This window comes from Chelmon rostratus, chromosome 14 (genome assembly GCF_017976325.1).
Source record: "Chelmon rostratus isolate fCheRos1 chromosome 14, fCheRos1.pri, whole genome shotgun sequence".
Classification (NCBI taxonomy): domain Eukaryota; kingdom Metazoa; phylum Chordata; class Actinopteri; order Chaetodontiformes; family Chaetodontidae; genus Chelmon; species Chelmon rostratus.
Genome location: NC_055671.1, coordinates 23,462,279 through 23,481,581, shown reverse-complemented (window position 1 = coordinate 23,481,581; position 19,303 = coordinate 23,462,279). Strand labels below are relative to the sequence as shown.

The 19,303-nt window shown below is 42.4% G+C and overlaps 2 protein-coding genes across 4 annotated transcripts in view; one reads left to right on the top strand and one right to left on the bottom strand.

Annotated features, from left to right (window-relative positions):
• The first annotated feature begins 199 nt into the window (after positions 1-199).
• lig3 (ligase III, DNA, ATP-dependent) lies at positions 200-18,163 on the top strand. Of its 3 annotated transcripts, none has more exons than XM_041951917.1 (21): positions 200-217; positions 1,937-2,477; positions 3,397-3,525; positions 5,256-5,486; positions 5,584-5,735; positions 5,902-6,068; positions 6,858-6,935; positions 7,044-7,212; positions 10,119-10,274; positions 11,325-11,456; positions 11,566-11,645; positions 12,169-12,256; positions 12,357-12,434; positions 12,535-12,658; positions 13,504-13,646; positions 13,739-13,813; positions 14,197-14,343; positions 14,882-15,032; positions 15,831-15,910; positions 16,002-16,085; positions 17,317-18,163. In XM_041951917.1, the coding sequence occupies exons 2-21, from the start codon at positions 1,964-1,966 to the stop codon at positions 17,548-17,550; spliced, it is 3,012 nt and encodes a 1,003-aa protein (XP_041807851.1). In that variant the 5' UTR covers positions 200-217; positions 1,937-1,963; the 3' UTR covers positions 17,551-18,163. The 3 variants fall into 3 exon arrangements, with proteins under 3 accessions (XP_041807851.1, XP_041807849.1, XP_041807850.1); XM_041951915.1 differs by lacking the exon at positions 200-217 and adding an exon at positions 757-880; XM_041951916.1 differs by lacking the exon at positions 200-217 and adding an exon at positions 1,335-1,431.
• rad51d (RAD51 paralog D) overlaps positions 12,016-19,303 on the bottom strand; it is a 35,736-nt gene continuing 28,448 nt past the window's right edge. Inside the window, exons 10-11 of the mRNA XM_041951918.1 lie at positions 18,893-19,013; positions 12,016-17,543 (exon numbers count right to left, since the gene is read on the bottom strand). Of these exons, the coding sequence (XP_041807852.1) occupies positions 18,918-19,013 (96 nt within the window). The 3' untranslated portion in view covers positions 12,016-17,543; positions 18,893-18,917. The remainder of the gene's footprint in view (positions 17,544-18,892; positions 19,014-19,303) is intronic.

Here is a 19,303-nt window from a genome sequence, read left to right as displayed (position 1 = left end):
TCCGCGTACCTGCACTGCGTAGTAGAAGCGTCGCAGCGCCGCCTTCTCCTTATTTCCGTACAATGTGCGCCCGAAATTGGTCGACCGTGCATTGGATGATATTCATGCGTACGCGATTTACGTAGACGACGTGAGAGCGTTCAGCGTGTTTACAAATTTCTGAAGGTTTTTGCTGCCGGAAATATAATGCACAGGGACCTGCGCAGCTGTCGCTTAGGTATTATTTCATGTCTCTAACTTGCTTTTTTGGTGTTTTTAATGTTTTCACATGTCCTGTTTCATCAGCTACATCATTTTGTTTTGTTTTTCACTGTTGAGTATGTTAAAGCTCTTTTTCTGCTCGAAAATGATGCTAATGATGCTAATAATAATAAGATAAGATAAAACTTTGTTTATCTTAATAATAATAATAATAATAATAATAATAGTAATGATAATAATAATAATAATAGTAATAGAGATAATAATAATAATAGAGATAAACTATCTAGCAAAGGATGAATGACATGTTTTCTGACCAAGTGAATGAAGATGATTGAAGTCCATTTAATATACCATTTCTGGGCTTTGCTGAATGCATTACTAGTGCTAAGTTAGCACTGGTAACCTATACTTCTACACTATCTGACCAGCCAACTACCGCTGTGAGTAATTGGCAAGGCAAGTTGTCAGGCAATAGGGTGAACAATTTTATTTTTGTTTTTACTTTTTACTGCTAACAAAATATTATTGTTCATATTATTATTCCTAGACAATTGAGAGCCAAGAAGCTCTAAGTTCACATGTTGACAGATTTGCCTAGATCCACCCCTCAGCGGTAGATTACTGAGCGACAAAGCGGAAGGTGATACTTTGTAGACAAGAACGCATGCACACCTCGGTAAGGATCAGACACTCTTTCTTCGGTTTTAAGTTTGTGGCTATGTGACATCCTCCGGTCCAGCAGATGGCGGTAGTACATCCTGCTGCATGTTTAAAGGTCCGCCGCTTCTCTACGAACCCGTATGAAGCCGTGACAAAGCCACTGCTAGCCATGCTGTACCCACTGCTTTAGCTTTGGCTAGTTGCGTCAAGTTGACCAGAATTACGTATTCCGTAACGAGACTTACGGAAATATGTTTTTTAGTTTTCGAAATAAAGCAAAATAAATATCACCGATTAAACTAAAAAAGGCACCTCGCATCGTCTAAAAGATGAGCCAACAGTATACGTTTAGTGAAAGCGTTTGCACACTGAATTAAACATTAGTGTAAATGTAAGAAGAACAATTTTGTCAGTACTGAGCCTCTATTTTGTAGAGCCGAACCGGAAGTGTGTTTTATCTCCGTAATGTAATTGAGTACAATTGATACTGGTGAACAGTTGGCTAACAACAATGAGGAAGGACAGCTATAAAAACAGTGGCATTATATTTTACTGAACCTCTGAAAGGTACTGTAGCTAAATATATGCAGGTGTATAAGCGACATGTCAAGTTATCTTTGATAGTTGGTGTTCGATGTATTTGCTAGCAAAGCTAACAGTTAGTATGAGTATGTGGAACAGAGAGTATGGCTAAAGCTAATCAACTAGTTAGCCAAAAATTGCCTTGTTGTCAGTTGAATGAGCAGAAATCGTCTTGCCAGTATTTACGTTAACGTGCACCATCGTCTCCTTAGTCATATAAAACTCTCAGAATGTATCGCACCATCTCTGTACTCATCATAATATGTTCTTTTAATGTAACCTGTTAGCTAACGCTAGCTATTTGTATTTAGATGTATAGCACAATTTAGGACTCTTTATGCAATGTTCTTTTAATGTAAGTCTGAGTCTGAGTCGGCAAAGGTACATTTACTCTATCTGATAGTTCCAGGAATGTCAAACAGAAACAAACATTTATATAGAACAAAAATGAATTATCTCTTTAACCATTATGTCCCTTTGCTTTCTTTAGGTTGTAACTTTCCCACACAACAACTGGATGCAGAAACGGCTTATTTCTTTAGCTCACAAGACTGTTTGTGTAGGCCTACAACCTCTTGTCAGGTGTCAGGAACACTGGAAAGTGTGTAGAGCCTTTTCAGTTGTTCATGTGTTAATTTTTTCCCAACACATCCATCATTTCTCATTTGTATCCCATAAACGCAAACTCTTCCAAACTAAGCCTCCCCAGCTTTCCCTACATCAGTGTTTCTTCAGCCAGCCAGATATGGCAGAGCAGAGGTTTATCGTGGAATACGCCAAACGTGGCACTGCAGGATGTAAGAAATGCAAGGACAAAATCCAAAAGGGCATAGTGCGCATAGGGAAGATTGTGCCAAACCCTTTCAGTGAGTCAGCCGGGGAAATGAAGGAGTGGTACCATGTGAAGTGTATATTTGAGAAGCTGGAAAGGGCAAGAGCCACCACGAAGAAGATCGAGGACATCACAGATCTGGAGGGCTGGGAGGAGCTACAGGACGAAGACAAGGAGCTCATTAATAAACATGTTTCAGGTACAGCAGACGCTCAGTAATGTTCAGTACCTAACATCTAATGAAACTGTTGCTTGTGTCCTCTTTTGTACATGCATAACCTTTCATTTTGGATTCAAGGTAGTTCACTAACTAACTACTGTGCAGGGGCACTGACCTTTGACTTTTCTAGGGAGCACATAAAAAGGGAGCTTTTACTAGATTTTTTTTATCAAAAAGTCAGCAGTCAATGAAACTGACCAGAGGCTGCAGTGCAGTGTTGATACTGTGGTATCCGTCCATACAACATAGTTTGACCTCATCAGCTTCATTGATTTTTGTAAATATCTGCTTATTCTGAATTTGATGCAGCAACACATTTCAAACAAGTTGGGACAGGAGCAACAAAAGACTGGGAAAGATGTGGAATGCTCAAGTAACAGGTCATATCATCATGATTGGGTATTAAAGGGGCATCCTGAAAAGGCTCAGTCGTTCACAAGCAAGGATGGAGCAAGTTCACCACTTTGTGAACACATGATTGGATAAAGGAGATTAATACATGGACTCAGGAACAGTTCATTAAACTGTTGTCAGTAAACACAGTTTGATTGAAAATGACTGAATTCTGTTTTTATTTATTTTTACACAACTTTTGTGGAATCTGGGTCATTATTAAATTGCTAAACATTCAAAGTGAGCAAACAAATGAACAGAACAGATTCTGCATTAAAACAACAGAACAGAAGTAAAATGAGGAATGTGTGTATGTACAGTACATGGTTGTTTATGCACTGACATATAGGTGCGATAGTGTATATGGAGGCATATATGAGACCCTTGAATCCAGTCAAAATTCATTCAGTGTTGACATATTTGTTCTTGTTTAAATTGATAAAACATTGTGTTTCATGTCAAATGGCTCCTTATTTGTTTTCAAGTCATTTGTCTTGTCTTGTAGACCTGATGGCCAAAGTCAATGCAAGTCCAAAGAAGAAGGTGCAGGCCAAGTTGAACACCACCGGCCAGCTAATGTCTCCTCCTGCAGACCCATCCGTCAACGCTCCACGCAAGTTCTCAGGCTTCACTGGTAACATATGACATCTCGTCAATATTACAACAAAAGTAACTCAAACAACGAACATAATGTACAGAGAAAGTGGATGATTTTTTCATTCTGAGATGATCGAAATGAACTTTTTGGATCAGAAAGAGGCAGAATGAGTTAAACTTCTGTCTGATTATTCTCACGTGGAGGAACAAGCCCTTAATACACCACTCTAAGTCCTAAATAGCATTTGCATCTGCACATATTGAACTTGATTTTTGAGTGCACGTAGTGAGATCCAGAAGGTACAACAAACATGTACATATAGATACATATAGTTCAGTTCTGATTGTCGTTGTCCCATAAGAGGAAATTCTTTTTGTGGAAAGGCAGCATGAAATCATACATTCTCAAAACATAAACACAAGAGAAGGATCAGTTCTTATACTACACACACAATAAAGACTGTTATACCTTAGTTTTGGAAACCTGTATCTCTGATAAGAAGTGGGAGATCCAGATTCCTGAGAGAGGATGGCTCAGATCTCTCTCTCTCTCTCCAGGCGATTTGTCTGCTAAAAATCTCACTTTGACAGTTTTGTCTGGTAGATTTCTGTTTTGCACATTCGAATTCCCAAAGTAACAAATCAGCGACACTTTCTATGATCTTTAAAAAGTACCGTCTTGGCCTGGTACTGATGCCTCGACTTCCCAAACGATAGCGATTTTCTGAAACCCATTTTAACAAAAAGAAAATTCCACATTATGTTACTATTACTCACTTCAAAGGAAGAAGCTGTTCAAAATCTGAAAGCAGCTGCAGAAACTGTTTTACTCAAGCTGGATAACTGGACTAAAATGAAGACACTGATGGAATATCTGGACAGTATTGGACAATATAAACATAAAAAAAACTGTCAAACAGAACATTAATAACAAACAGCAGAGAGCAGCAGTACACCATTCTAGCGTCTAGTCTGCCAAATCCAATGTGATGTTTGTGGTACTGGGAAGTAACGGCAGAGTGAGACCTCTTACTGTCTCTGTGCTGAAGAGCAGCTGTCCCAGGTCTGAGAGTGATCCACCTCAACTCCAGGACGCTTTCTCCTGTTACCTGTCGCTCTGTAAGCAACACCATCAGAAGCGCTCTCCACCTCCACGCCGGGTTATTCGTGATGAGCAGACATCTCTATGACGTGTCACATTAGACAACCAATAATCACATTAAATCTGGGTACAAGCATGCTGCATGCTTATTGGCTCACTGACGCTGAGATTTACTCCTCAGGTACTAAAATTCGGGACTGAATGACGAAGCATTTTTTGATGCTCGATAGTACTGAAGCAGTTCTGCTGCCATTAAAGTATTGACGTTTTTTACGCAGCCTTAAGCACCATCAGGTTTCTGTCAACATTAAAACATTCAACCTCCACAGAAAACAGAGTCTTTGATGCCTGTTATTTCTATAATATACTATAATTTAACTTGTATTATTTTGTACATGTATTTTTGAAAATGTTGAATGTTTCAGAGAAGTTGTTAGCATTAAGCTAAAGTATACAGTAAATGCTAAAAACATCTCAGAAACTGAATTATTCCCTTGAAAGTCAGTAAATCAGTACATTCTGAAGGTAGCAGATAATCACCGAAGCTCTTAAAATCAGGATAATGTGAGCTTGACTTTTTATTCCACTGTGAATCCAAGCAGAAAATATGCGCTTTGTGAAATCGACCTCATCACTTGTACCTTTACCCTTCACTGTCCTGTCAGCTGCGAAGGCCGGCAGCTCCAGCTCCGGCTCCAGCTCCAGCCCGGGACCATCCCCCTCCTCTGCCAAAGTCAGCCAAGGCGGCACCCTGTCCGCCCAGCTTTGTGACCCCCAGCACAAGGACTGCCTCTTGCGAGAGTTTCGTAAGCTCTGTGCCATGGTGGCAGAAAACAACAGCTACAACACCAAGACACAGATTATTGAGAAGTTCCTGAAGAAGGGCTCAGGTGGAGGTTGGTGTGTTCATCACTTTCTGTTGGTGTTGTGTTTGTGGGCGTTAGCAGATTTCAGCATGTGACAGAATCCAAATCGTCTTTTCTTCCCTGGTAGATAAGTTCCATGGAGATCTTTACCTGACGGTGAAGCTGCTCCTGCCGGGCGTCGTGAAGAGTGTCTACAACCTCAACGACAAGCAGATCGTAAAGCTCTTCAGCCGCATATTTAAATGCAGCCAGGATGACATGGTGCGCGATCTGGAGCAGGTCTGTGATCCACATGTTGTCAGACATATATCACATGTGCTGAATGTTTGATTTTATAACTGAAAATCAGTTGATTTTCTTGGATTGGAAATCAATTTCAAGGGTTTTTCTTCTGGGGATTGTGTCTGTATATACAGTGTTTGTGTGTCTTCGTTTTTATTTTCAGGGCGATGTTTCTGAGACGGTGCGGATGTTCTTCGAGGACAGTAAATCATTCCCTGCGGCTGCCAAGAGCCTCCTGACCATCCAGGAAGTGGACGCCTCCCTGACCCGCCTCGCCCAGCTGACCAAGGAGGACGAGCAGCAGACCGAGCTGGAGGATATTGCCAAAAAGTAAGACGGTACCTCATCGTTTTCATAATGATTGGACTGAGTAGTAAAACAGCAAAGATAAGGTGATTCAGTAAAATCATGAAGTAGATCAGCTGTATTAAAAACGACTCCGGTGATGATGTCTGGCCTTGTTTATTTCCTCCACGTGATGCTGTTATTTTGGTTCCAGATCTGTCAGTGATTGTTCATAAAGTTTTTTAAACGGCAGACAACTCGTGAATACCAGGGAGACAGATTTTGTGATTTCTTTTCATAGTGGGTGTAAATGCTGCAATTGTTCGCTCCCACTTGTTTTGCTGGCGCTGCTTTTCTGTTGTTTGTATTTGTTGTCTTTTGCAATTTTCCCTTCATTTTAGATTGTCTGCCTCAGGCATGTGTAACACACACACACGTACACACACACACACACACACGTCTTCATTTGACATTCTACCCTCCACGGCAGCCGATGCCAGACTGGGACTGTGTTTATTTGTCAGAAATTGCAGCTTGCTGGTTGTAAACAGACAGAGGGATTATTTTGTGCTGTACTGAATAAAAGGTCCACTTGTGTCATGACATTGGCAGGACAAAGCAAGCCACATGAATTGAAATTGCATTCCTGTCTGTCTGACCGTCCTCAAAATAGCTGAAAACAGCAGTCTTTTCTCCAGTTATTGACGGTTTCTGAGAGTTCTACCGAGTATTATAATTATTTTATATTCACTACTTATGTAGTAGCTTGATAAGACCCTGTAATACTCCTGCAATCCTCCTTCACAGTTAATCTGTGTTCTTGTTTCATCACAGATGCACCGGAAATGACTTGAAATGCATCATTCGACTTATTAAACACGACTTGAAGATGAACGCTGGAGCAAAACACGTGTAAGTGTCTTTGCCTCCTGCCCAGAAGTGAATATACACTCTGAAGAAGAAAAGGTTGTATTTTCACACCAAGCTTGAACTCCTCCTTCATTATTGCCTGTTATGCAGTTTGGATGCTGTGGACCCAAATGCTTACGATGCCTTCAAGGCCTCGCGCAATCTGGGAGACGTGATTTATCGGGTGTTGAGGAATCAGCAGGAGGCGTCTAATGGTTCAGGTCCCAGGAAACTCCTCACTGTGGAGGCCTCACTCATGACCCCTGTTCAGCCCATGCTGGTGAGTACTACCGCTAAACTTTCAAGAATATATACACACACACACACGCACACACACACTGCTTTTAATAAGTCTTCCTTTTTTACATATTTAATCTTTATGTGACTCAATGCAAACAGGTTAAATCACTGCCGTCCAAGCAAACTTGTTTACATTTCATGCAAATTCCGAAATAGTCTAGTTAGAGTAACTAATGCTTTAAAACAAAGACATCACATGTGCCAACGGCTTCACATAAAAAGACAGAATGAGCATAAAAACAGGGAGAGAAGAATTCTGTTTAATAAGATTAATAATACTTAATAATAGCAGTAAAAATAAGATAACATAATAATAACGACTGAATAATAGTAATAAAATAAAGTTAGAAATAGATGACATAGAGTGCATAAAATCAACTACAACAACATTTATAAAGAAGTGCAGCAGTGAATGAGTGTGAGGAAAAGCACAACATTTCAGGCCTGCATCAGGAAGTCATGACTAGTTAAAGTGAAGAGAATTTCTCCTTTAAAAGATATTCAGCGAGCTGCTTCTCTGGTAGCTGTAGGTAGTTTGCTCCAGCAGCAGATGATCGCTCAGCAGGCTAACGTTGGCTAACAGTACCCAGCACACTGCAGACTGGTCTCGACAGTCAACAGACAAAGCGTGAGAGGCATAAACTTGACTAACTTGTTGGCTGGTGCTCGCTGTGTCCCCACGGTAAATGGATGGAACAGCTTCAGTATTAAGTTTGTGGTAATACAGACGTCTGGAAACAGGCTGCACCACCAGAACACGTCTCTGCCATCGATTTGAAAAGAGTGAAACTTAGCTTAAAAAAATGCTGATAGGAAGCTACACCTGGCTGCTCCTCTGATACCCCTCGTTTGACTGTAGCCCCACCCTGAAAGTTAGCGGGATTGGTTCCTGAGGTACATGATGTATGAAACTCTGACTGTCTAAATCATCCATGTCATTGGTCCAGTTGGAAAAGCTCAGGGAGGGTGTTGACTGCTTATCTCGCTCATGATATGTCTTGCAGTGTATAAAGAGCACCTTCTGGACATGTTAACAAGGTGATTTTCGTCAGAGGGGGGCTTTAAATAATTCCCATCCTGATGTGATGCCATCTGACCTCTCTGACCTCATGCATTAGTTGAGACACAGACGAAACGAGTCAAATGAACATTGTGTCCTCCAATCTAACTGCTCGTTCATTACAAATGATGCATCCAGCAATAGGTCAACAAGGTAATAATCAATTTTAACTCCAGGGCCAGGTATGTGGCTGATCTGTGAAAATATATGGACTAAATTAGAAAGAGATTCTCAACAAAAGACAGTAATTGTTGCTTAAACAACTTTGGTTTTCAAAAGGAAAGAGGTTAGAAATAAGACACGACCTCCTGGAATGTTGAAGTGATCTGATTGGCTGTCTTTGTCCTGTTACCAAAGGCTCCATTTGACCTCTTCATAAACGTTAGCTCACAGGCTTCAAGGAGATTTTTACACTGAATGTATGCAAGAAAAACTGGATAAAACATGTTTCTGTCCCTCAGTTCAGGATGTCAGCTGTTCCTTCTGTTATAGATAAAGATGGCCGCACATGTGCTCTAAACAAAGCAAGAGTTAGACTGACAGTCTAACACTGCCTGAGACTGAATGAGACCTGCGGAGGGGGGGGGGGTCTCACATTAGGGGATCACTCCACAAGATGGAGAGAATATGACGTTCAAACTGACGTCTCGTCAGCAGGCATCAGACAGGCAGCAGCTGGACCTCACAGATAACTCCACCGTTAACGCACGACTATCCCGAATCCCTCTTTCTGAACGCGGCGTGATTTAAAATGTGTTTTCCAAAGAAGCTCCAGACCGTTAAATTGCACATTACACACCAGAATTTTAATTGGACAGTATACAAGTAGATTGAAATTAACTGCAGCTATATCACATTTCAGTTTACAAATGAAACCACGGTCCAGTTCCCGGCGTCCCACAGGCTCAAAACTTCAGCGCGTCGCTTTTAACTTCCTTCTCTTTCTAACTGCAGTTTGCATTCAGTAGACACATTAGGAAGAAACACGGATCAGTCGAGCAGAGTTTGGACTGGAGAAGCATTGAAATATGGTCGGTGCACTCAGCAGCAGTCCCGTTGCCAGTACAGTCATATCGATTAGTCTAATGGTGCAGTATCACCAGGACACACTGCTACAGTCTCGAGAAGATTAAATTAGGTTTTAGACACAAACACATGACCACCAGAGACTCGAGTTAATCGCATTCATGTTCTTGTTCATGGCATGATGAAGAAACACGAGCAGTCAGTAGTTCGGTCAGATGACAGCGTCTAAAACAGCTGACGTGTCGGGACGTCTGTATGATACTCTGATGGATGTTCACTGAACCTGTCTCTTTCCAACCTGTCTGACCGACGGATGGGAGCTGCATTATCGATTCTGCTTATCGGTCTGGTTCTCTATTGATTCCTGATCAGTTTTCAGTTTCCTGCGTGTGTTTTATTATATGTGAGTCTGAACACAGTGTAGGAAAAAGGCGCACATGTGACCCAGGTGTGCAGCAGCTCCACTGTTTGACAGCTGTTGAATTGGGAACCGGTCCTCGAGTCCCATCCCTCTTCTTCTGCTGGGCTCAAACCTTTCACTACAAATTTTGTGCCACTTGTTCACCCCCTCTGCGCGAGCAACTGTCAGAAAAACATGCCAACATCACTTAAAGGGAGTGGACAGTTTTGAACCGGTTCTCAACTGAAACTGGTTCTCCCTTCCTGTCCCTAGTCTGACTGCTGGTGTCTCTTGATCATTGGATTTGTTTCAATTCTGTCACAGTTATGATCCCACACCTCAGCAGTGAGGAATAATCAATAGCTTGGTACATTATTGTTGTTTTCCTTTGTGATTCCAGGCAGAGGCGTGTAAATCCATCGAGTACGCGATGAAGAAATGCCCCAACGGGATGTACTCCGAGATCAAGTATGACGGCGAACGTGTGCAGGTCCACAAGGACGGAGACAGCTTCAGCTACTTCAGCCGCAGCCTGAAGCCGGTGCTGCCACACAAAGTCAGTCCTGTCACGCACACACATACAGTTCAAACACACACACACTCACAGCACAGCCTGTGAAGCTGTGTACCGATTAGTGTGACAATGCATGTCAGAGCAGAATCTGCTCAGGTTTGCCCCGGCAGGATTACCAACTGAAAAGGTATTTTTCCAGTCTGAAATTCAGACATTTCCCACAGTGATTTTCCAGCATTTGTTAGCTCAGCAGGAGGCCGAGAGCCTGAAACACCCAGGGATAAATAGCTCCACATCAGGTTCATTAGCTCTTTCAAACCACCAGAGGTTGCTGCTGCGCACTGAACACACACCTCACAGCAATGTTGAAGCCAGTAAACTTCAGTAAACAACAGCGGCACTTAGACACAAGGTGAAAAGCCTTTTCTTACTTTTCTCACTGTTCTGCAGGTTTTTCAAAGATAAAAGTCACTTTTTCTAAGCTCTTACTTCAGTTTCACACGCTGTCATTGGTGCTGATACCTGCAAGAACACGCCTGAGTTACTCAGCTCCTGAGCAGCTATTTAAGACCCATGAGTACCAGCCTTCTCTCCTGGGACCTCCTCTAGCTGGTTTTTGTTTCAGTATGGCCCCCTTGTACCCCGGCTGGCTGTAGACATGTTGCCCTGGCCATGCTACCCATCAGCCTAATGGCTGGTAATGGCCCCCTAGCTACTGTAATTACCAATTTATGTTAATGATAGGTTAGCGTTCTGTGGGGGTGGGAATGGAGTCTAATTACAATGGTCCACGTTGCCTAATGTTTTTTGTTCTGATGAATGATAACAGTGCAGAGCTGTTGAGATCATCCACCACAGAGTATGATGAAGGTGAAGTGGGTGGAAATGTGCTGTAGCATGCATAAAACATGTTTTAATCCACATCAGGTCGACAGTAATGTTCTTTATTATTTCATTCTTTTGTTTTTACAGCGTCAAGCCTATTAGGAACTTGGGCTGCTGCCAGTCTCTTTGGCCTTGCTGTAATAGTTGTCTCTAATGCTTCTTATGTCTCCTCACTTTAAGCCCCGTGTGTCCATGTTGATGTTTCAGGTGGCCCATTTCAAGGACTACATCCCTCAGGCTTTTCCCGGAGGCCACAGTATGATACTGGATGCCGAGGTCCTCCTAATTGACACAAAGACCAGTAAACCCCTGCCCTTCGGGACCTTGGGTGTTCACAAGGTGAGAGCACCACGGCCAGTTAGCGCCTGGTTTTGACATGAATTTTGTCACACAGCTTCCCGTCTAGCCGGTCTCAGCTGTCACACTCCACACTCTCCTCTCCCCCCAGAAAGCCGCCTTTCAAGATGCCAACGTGTGCCTTTTTGTTTTCGACTGTATCTACTTCAATGGCGTGAGCCTCATGGAGAGGTAATGTGCTTTCATTCCATTCTTTGTCCTAAAAAAAAACATCTTTGCCTTACGTTGGATGCAAGCATGTGATTTTTAACAGCGTTAAGGAGACGCTCCACCCAAACCTCAACAGACACTGAAGCAGTGGTTCTATCTTTGTTCGTTTTATATATGATTATGGTTTTACTTCAGATTTTCTTTACTCGCAGTATTTGTTTTAAGGTATCTAGTAGCATTTTCGAAGGGTTAATTTAAGTCTTTGGTATATTTGTGTAGAATAAATCTACCAAAATGTTAAAATTAAGATTAATTAAAGCAACCGCAGTACTTTTCCCAATGCTAGAATATTTTATTATCTTGCAGATAAACACAAAAACAAAGTCCCTTTAACAGTTTTTTAATCTTACAACAAAATATACATAATATATATATAACACAGTACATTTTTAGCATCTAGATTTGTCCCAGTTTGAGTTTACAACTCTGAACATTAGTTAGTAGAAGCTGTCTGACGTTTTTCCACCGCCGTCGTATTCCCCAGGCCTCTGTGTGAACGCAGGAAGTTCCTGCACGACAACATGGTAGAAGTCACCAACAGGATCCTGTTCTCAGAGATGAAGCACGTCACTGTGAGTAAAACCCTGAATTTGAGTTGTGTGTGCACATCTGTTACAGCTGGTGATATCGTGTGTGTGTGTGTGTGTGTGTGTGTTTGTGTGTGTGTCTCAGAGGGCAGGAGATCTGGCTGATATGATAACTCGTGTCATCAGGGAGGGACTTGAAGGCCTGGTGCTAAAAGACATAAAGGTTAGTCTCTCTATCTGCTGAAGGAAACACACCAATGGGAATATGCTGTGTGTGGTGATCACATGGTGATGAGCAAACTGTGTGTGTCTCTTTGTCTCAGGGCAGCTATGAACCAGGGAAGCGCCACTGGCTAAAGGTGAAGAAGGACTATTTGAACGAGGGGGCGATGGCGGACACGGCTGACCTGGTGGTTCTGGGGGCCTTCTATGGAAAAGGCTCAAACGGTCTGTAAAGTCCTCATCATCCACTCGCTTGCTGCACATTCACGTCTTCATGCAATGGATTCGCTTTCTCACTTCTTGATGCTCTTAGTTTCACCACTTCCTGTAAGATGAGGAGTCTGGGGAACCCACATCAGCCAACAAGACAGTTTTAGCATAACTCTAATTTTTATTAATGCTCTGAAAATTCTTATAACAAGCAGGGGGATCATTTCAAGTTTCCGAAATAGTGACACTTAATGTGTTTTGGTAATTATATGAACAGGCTTTTTATATAATAGGATTTGACTTAAAATGTAAAGATTCAGTTTGGACTTTACACATAAATACAACTCTGTTACATTATGAATCCAAGAGTCCAGAATCCAGCATAGTAGCATTTTATGTAAAAATGTGTATATATATATATAAAACATAGCGCATAACGAGAGGATGTCATTCGTTAAAGCATACAAGCAGACGAGATATGGGAGCCATTGAGAAGGCTGTGTAATGAGCATATAACACAATGGAAGCATAGCAAATGCAAAACAAAGGTACCAATCTAAAAAGCATGGCTAATGAAGACAGCTCATGCAGTGTGAAGACACCTAATAGACAACAAACAACGCGCCAGATGAAACACTTGTCATAACACACCATTGGACAAAAGTGGGAAGCAGAAAACTGCTTAAAAAGGCCTCAACAAGTGGACTGAAGAGGCTAGCTTTAGTGAAGTGGAATGATGCCGTGTAGGTGTGTATATTCAGAGCCTGTGCAGAGATTATTCTGTGGGTCCGCAGAGTCTCCACAGGCAGCACTTTCCTGAATGTCCCTCCTGATGCCAAGTGTGTTCTTCTACCCACCAGGGGGCATCATGTCCAGTTTTCTAATGGGCTGTTATGACCCAGACTCCAAGAAGTGGTGCACAGTCACCAAGTGCTCCGGAGGCTACGATGACGCCATGTTGGCCAGGCTCCAAAAAGAGCTGGATGTGATCAAAATCAGCAAGGTCAGAGAGGATCCACTTAGAGGCCTACCTGGAATACTGAGCCGATGTAATAAAATCAAAAATTAATCTTGTATGCGTGTGTTTCTGCGCAGGAGCCGAGCAAAATCCCAGGCTGGTTGAAAATCATCAAGAACTATTATCCAGATTTCATCATTCGCAATCCTGAGGTGAGATTTCTCTGTAATTCGGCACGTCTGTATTTCCCAGAGGGCCTGTTCATGCTCCTGCGTCCTGCAGAACTTTAGAGGAAATGATAACTTACATATAACTCCAAATAAATGACCCTCACACATGTTGAGATAACGATGAGCTGTGCTGCAGAGCTGGGAGGAGCTTTCAACCTGCAGATTTACTGCAAACAATCTGAAAATAGAGTAAAACCATCTGCCTTCCAAGCCTGAAAATACTTAATAATGAAATCCACCAAACACTCATATCCATGACTGCACCTGAAGAGAAGTTCAGTGGCTTTTTTCACTGTACGGAGAGGCACTCGTGTATTTGCCTTGTCATTTACGTTTCGCCTGCTGCTGCGTTTCCTCTGCTGCAGGAAGCACCTGTCTGGGAGATCACAGGCGCAGAGTTCTCCAAATCAGAAATGCACACGGCTGATGGCATCTCCATCCGCTTTCCCCGCATGACGCGCATCCGTGATGACAAGGACTGGAAGAGCGCCACCAACCTGCACCAGCTTAAAGTAGGATATCAGCAGTTTGATTCAAGCTCACCTGCCACACTGTGATGCTGCACCGGTGTTAATAATGTGAAGTTCCTCCTGAGTGTAAAGTAAATGAAACTTTTTACACCTTTTATTAGATGTGGCTTGTAGTAAGTAACTGAAGGCACAAAAATAATTAACCTCTGACACCTAACGATGAGGAAAACAATCACAAAAGAAGCCTTAGAAGCTCAAACTGAATACTTTCTGTCAGTCCTCTTTGTTGCTGAGTTGATTGTATGATGGAAGGTGGGTGAGAAAAGGAAGGTAATGTGATATAGGTGATGGGAGGAGTGAAAAAATTAAGCCTGCTGTTGAACAGAGCACTCATGGGACCGCACAAGCATGATTTAAATGACAAGGACCAAATTTGCTGTCAGTTATCTGGCAAACATTGACAAATGAGCTGAAATATTGGCCGAGGCAGTTAACGCGCCCGCTGAAGGCGACACGTGTCTTCGGTCTCTCGCCGCACGGAACACTACATCTGTTGGCTGAAGCCCATGTTGTCATTTAGGAGCTGTACCGCATATCAAAGGAGAACTGTGACTTTAAAGTGACGGCCGGACCGTCGACATCCAGCGACGACAAGGGCTCATCAGGAGGAGACAGCGGAGGAAACTCGCCGTCGTCCTCGTCCCGCGGAGGCGCCGCACCCAAGAAGAGCAGTAAGTACACAAGATGAAGGGGAGGCGAGAGCTGGGCGGCGCCAGTTTCACTAGTTCAGACCTCTTATTGTGCAAAGTAAGACTTGTGCAACAGTTTGATATCATTTCTAAAACCATCTACAACCTGTCTGTAATAAAGCCGGTTTGCCGTTAGTGTTCAAACCATGGCTGCATCTGATATTATGTCCTTGATTGTTTGACCTGCACAGTCAGAGAACAGGAAGGAATGTCCCATCGCCGTTTCCCTTCGTCTAAGAGGACGTTTTCAAATAGCTTGATTTGTTCAAAACCCAAAGATGTTCACTTTATTCTCACATAGACAAAGAAAATCCTCACTTTTAAGAGGCTGGAACCAGAAATCTTACCCAATTATCAAAACTGTTGATTAATTTTCTGTAGATCAATTAGTTGACTGACATTATTGGCACATCTTTGACTGCTGGAGTGTTTTTGTACTCCGGGTTTAGTTAGAAATGCATTTAGACAGCTCTCCCTCTGACTGATCTCAGGTTCTTCTCGTTATTATCCGCCCTCCTTCATTCTCTGTATATTCATGAATTAGAGTCTTAAAGCCTTCACAAAACCATGATTTTCTCCACCCACAGGAAAGTCAAAATGTTCCCACAGTTTAAATGTTTTTTTAAAAGCTTGTTTCAGGCAAAAATCAGATTTCAGTAGGACACAGGGTCACAGAAGTGTGAGGTATTTATTTCACAGTGAATTCTGCAACTTTAACTCCAGCAGTGAAGCTGAAAGAGACGTTTGATAGATCAGTAATAACATGCGCTCTCTTCACAGACAGCAGAAGCCCACCCAAACCCAAGGCGGTGAAATCCCAGCCCCGCACCCCCGCCTCAGAAGCACCCAGTGCCAAGAAGGTAGCGTGTTCACTGCACAGCAAACAGCACGATCACATGACACACATCGCTGCGGTAATCCTGACAGGTGACCGCTCTGCTTCCCCCCCAGGTGAAGAAGAGCGAAAGCGTTCACAGCAATGGACAGACCAAAGCAAAGGCAACCTCTCAGCTGCTGGAGCCCAGAAATGACAAGGTTGGTCAACAACAACAGGTTTTCTCTGTTTAACTGTGAACACTGAAACTGTCCAAACACCAGAGATCACACAGCTTCAGCACACGGTGAATGAAACACTGGTGCTTCATGAACTGAAGCGAGGAGAAAAGAAATAATGTAAAAACAATTGCTGTTAGTGGGGTTTAATGGCTCTTTATCTTTCCAAAACAACCTATTTCTACCAGTTAAAGGAAAACTACAACTTGGAGCTTATTGTTGCGGCTCTGGCCATCAGTTCTGATAACATTGCACTCTCCAAAGTCATAGCTGAGCTCTGGAATACGGGCAGAAACAGGAGCAGTCTGACGATCAGACAGGTTGGAAACCTGATTCTGATCTGTAAACCTGAAAGGATGCTGATTTCACAGAAATACAAGTTCAAGTACAGCAAGTGAGGCTGAACCAGGTGGTCGAGCCATAAACTGAGATTTAAACCGACGTTCTGGGTTCCAGTTTTACTATTAATCCTTTGTTTTCTTTTCCAAATACGACTTTAACCTGAAGATCTTTTGGAAGCTTGTGTTTGTTGCCCCATCAGACCTTTTTTTTTTTTTTTATCCCTGATGCCACATTTCACATTTCAGCAATTACCAACCAAAACCGATCAAATCCAACAGAACCGATGGTCAGAGCTTTTGTTTTGGCTGCAGCGTTCAAACAACAAATTCATTCATTTCACTTTCAGTAACTGATTCTGAATCAGCCTCTTCATAATGTGCTTGATTTACAGTTTCATATAATTACAATTTGAGTATTTTTTGAACACTTTGGGTCCTGCTAACATAAAATTAGTACTTTAATCTAAACATGTCTCAGCCTGAATTATCAAAATGTTGATAAAATTACTTTCAGTCTTTTAAAGTGAAGCTGTGCAACAGTTCTGCATTCAATGACTCCGCTAAGTTGGTGGGCTAAACGAAGCTAACCCAAAACTTTAGTCAAAAAAGCATAAAACGAAAGAACGCTGCTCTTCTCAGAAATGTGTATTTGTATTCGATGCAGCGGCTGGCTGTATTTAATGAAGCCAAAGGCAGATGTAGCTACCTACCTAACGTGGGCTAGCAAGAAACTGCTACAGAATTAGCAATGTAGTGATAGCTGCGGATGAACTAAGCATGATTTCCTCATGTAACTGTACCAGCTCCTTCGTATTGGGGAAACTAACCCTGGACGGTGTTTCCTCTGCTGACTGTTGGTGTTCTTCCTGCAGACGCTGCTGGACATCTTCAGCGGCGTGAAGCTGTTCCTGCCAGCCTCCGTGCAGGACTTCGACAAACTGAGGCGGTACTTTGTGGCGTACGACGGAGACCTCGTGCCGGACTACGACGCCGCCTCGGCCACACATACGCTGGCTGAACCCGAGGGGGACAGCCAGGCCCGGAAAGTCTCGTCCAGCTGGATCTGGGAATGTATCCGCAAGAGGCGTGTGGTACCTCCCTGTTAGCAATAAAAAGAAAACACACACACTCGTGCTGTGTTAACACGTCCTTTAACTGCTGCACACTAGAACTCAACTCTAAATCCATGTTAAACAATATGAATGTGGTTGATCTTTGAGGTTTGGGGAGATTATTGTGTCCATGGGTTCAATCACACAGAATTTTTATTTATTCTTTTCAAGTCCTGTTTGTTTCCTACACTTACAAACCAGCAGAGGACACAAATGCTACACATTCAGTTTGGGGTTTTAGTTTTTGCCAGTTTTGGGTAATTGGAAGATTGTTGTTGGATGTTGTCAGTTTACTGAAGAAACGAGGTCCGTTAGCGTGCTGAACGCCAAGAGTTTTTGTAAGAAAATTTCAATAAGCTCTGTCTTTGAAGCAGCAACACATGAGTACTGTAAATTCTGAAATGCATTTTTACAAAGACATCATGTAACATGAATCACAGAGGAAATGAACACGCAGCAGAATTAAGAGGTTTCATCGGCGTCATGAATTATTTTTACTGTCTGAGTGAAACATTCTGCGAGGTATTAAACTCTGACTCAGCAACCACATTTTTCTGCCATTAGGAATAAACAAAATGCTGACGAAGATAATAAAAATGTCTGTGTAACATCACTCTAATGCTCTTTATTTTCTATAAATTGTGCTTGGAGTCACTTGCGCCGCAGCTGCTGGCAGAAGCGTGGAGACATCACAGAAATCTCACCGACTTCCCGAACTACTGACACACTGTTCCAGAATTTACTGACATCATATGAGCAGAATTAGTAGTTTTAGGAGGGCTTTCCTCCGTCTCAACTAAACACGTTTCACTTCAGCCCTAAATCATGAGACTCTCTGTACAATCCGATGAGATGCCGAAAGGCTTTTACAGCAGCCTCCTGCGTCTGAATGGCTTTCAAGGATAATTCAGATTTGCCTTTTTATCCCTGGGATACTTTAAGCTATGAGGTGGTTTAATTAAATGTTTGAATGTACTGAAGCTCTGAGGGGCCAAACTGCACACTGTGCTTCCCCCGAAAGACATGAACGAGGACGCTTTCCTATGTTCTTCCCTCTTCTGAACAGGTAAAAACAAGCCAACTGCCCAAATCTTAACTTTGACAAAGAGCCACTGCAGTGAGTAGTCTGCTCTCACACACAGCAGAGGACTGACCGAGCCTCTCAGAGGAGCATCCTGCAGGTGTCACGGTCTGAACAGGTCAATTCTGAAGCAATTATTCTAATGAAAGTCACAAACCGAGGGGCTACTGATTAATAATCATTTAAATATTTGCACAGTGCTGTGGAAGGTCAGATTTTCTTGTTATGTTGTTTGGTTGAGAAACGTTCCCGTACCGCTGATCAGACTTTTTGGCCCTCATCAGGAATCGGTCTCATCCAGTTTTCTCTTTCCCGAGGATCCTTCTTCAGAGCGACTCCACCACTGCAAGTCGAACTCCTCTTTGATGTGACAAGGCTAAAAAGTGGAGCAGATGACAGCGTTGATTTACTAGTTTAAAAAAAAAGAAAAGAAAGAAAACTCAGCTGCAGCATTAAATATTCATGAATGTGTTCATTTTGAATGTGCTTTGTCAAAGTGCTTCTTTGTTTCATGCGAGGGACCTCTTTTACATTTTCAAAACAGAAAATATATAATTAATGCCTTCGTGGACAGTTATTTACAAGAGGAGGAAAAAGTAACAGACGGTAGAACAGTTTTCAGCAATAATAGTAATTTCATCCTGTTGCCATTAACATCCACTAAAA

Bases quoted from the DNA above. Each gene is read 5' to 3' on its own strand.
- lig3 (XM_041951915.1), top strand. The intron at 12,435-12,534 runs GTTAGTCTCTCT...TCTTTGTCTCAG, and splicing joins TGGTGCTAAAAGACATAAAG to GGCAGCTATGAACCAGGGAA. The intron at 14,344-14,881 runs GTAGGATATCAG...GTTGTCATTTAG, and splicing joins CCAACCTGCACCAGCTTAAA to GAGCTGTACCGCATATCAAA.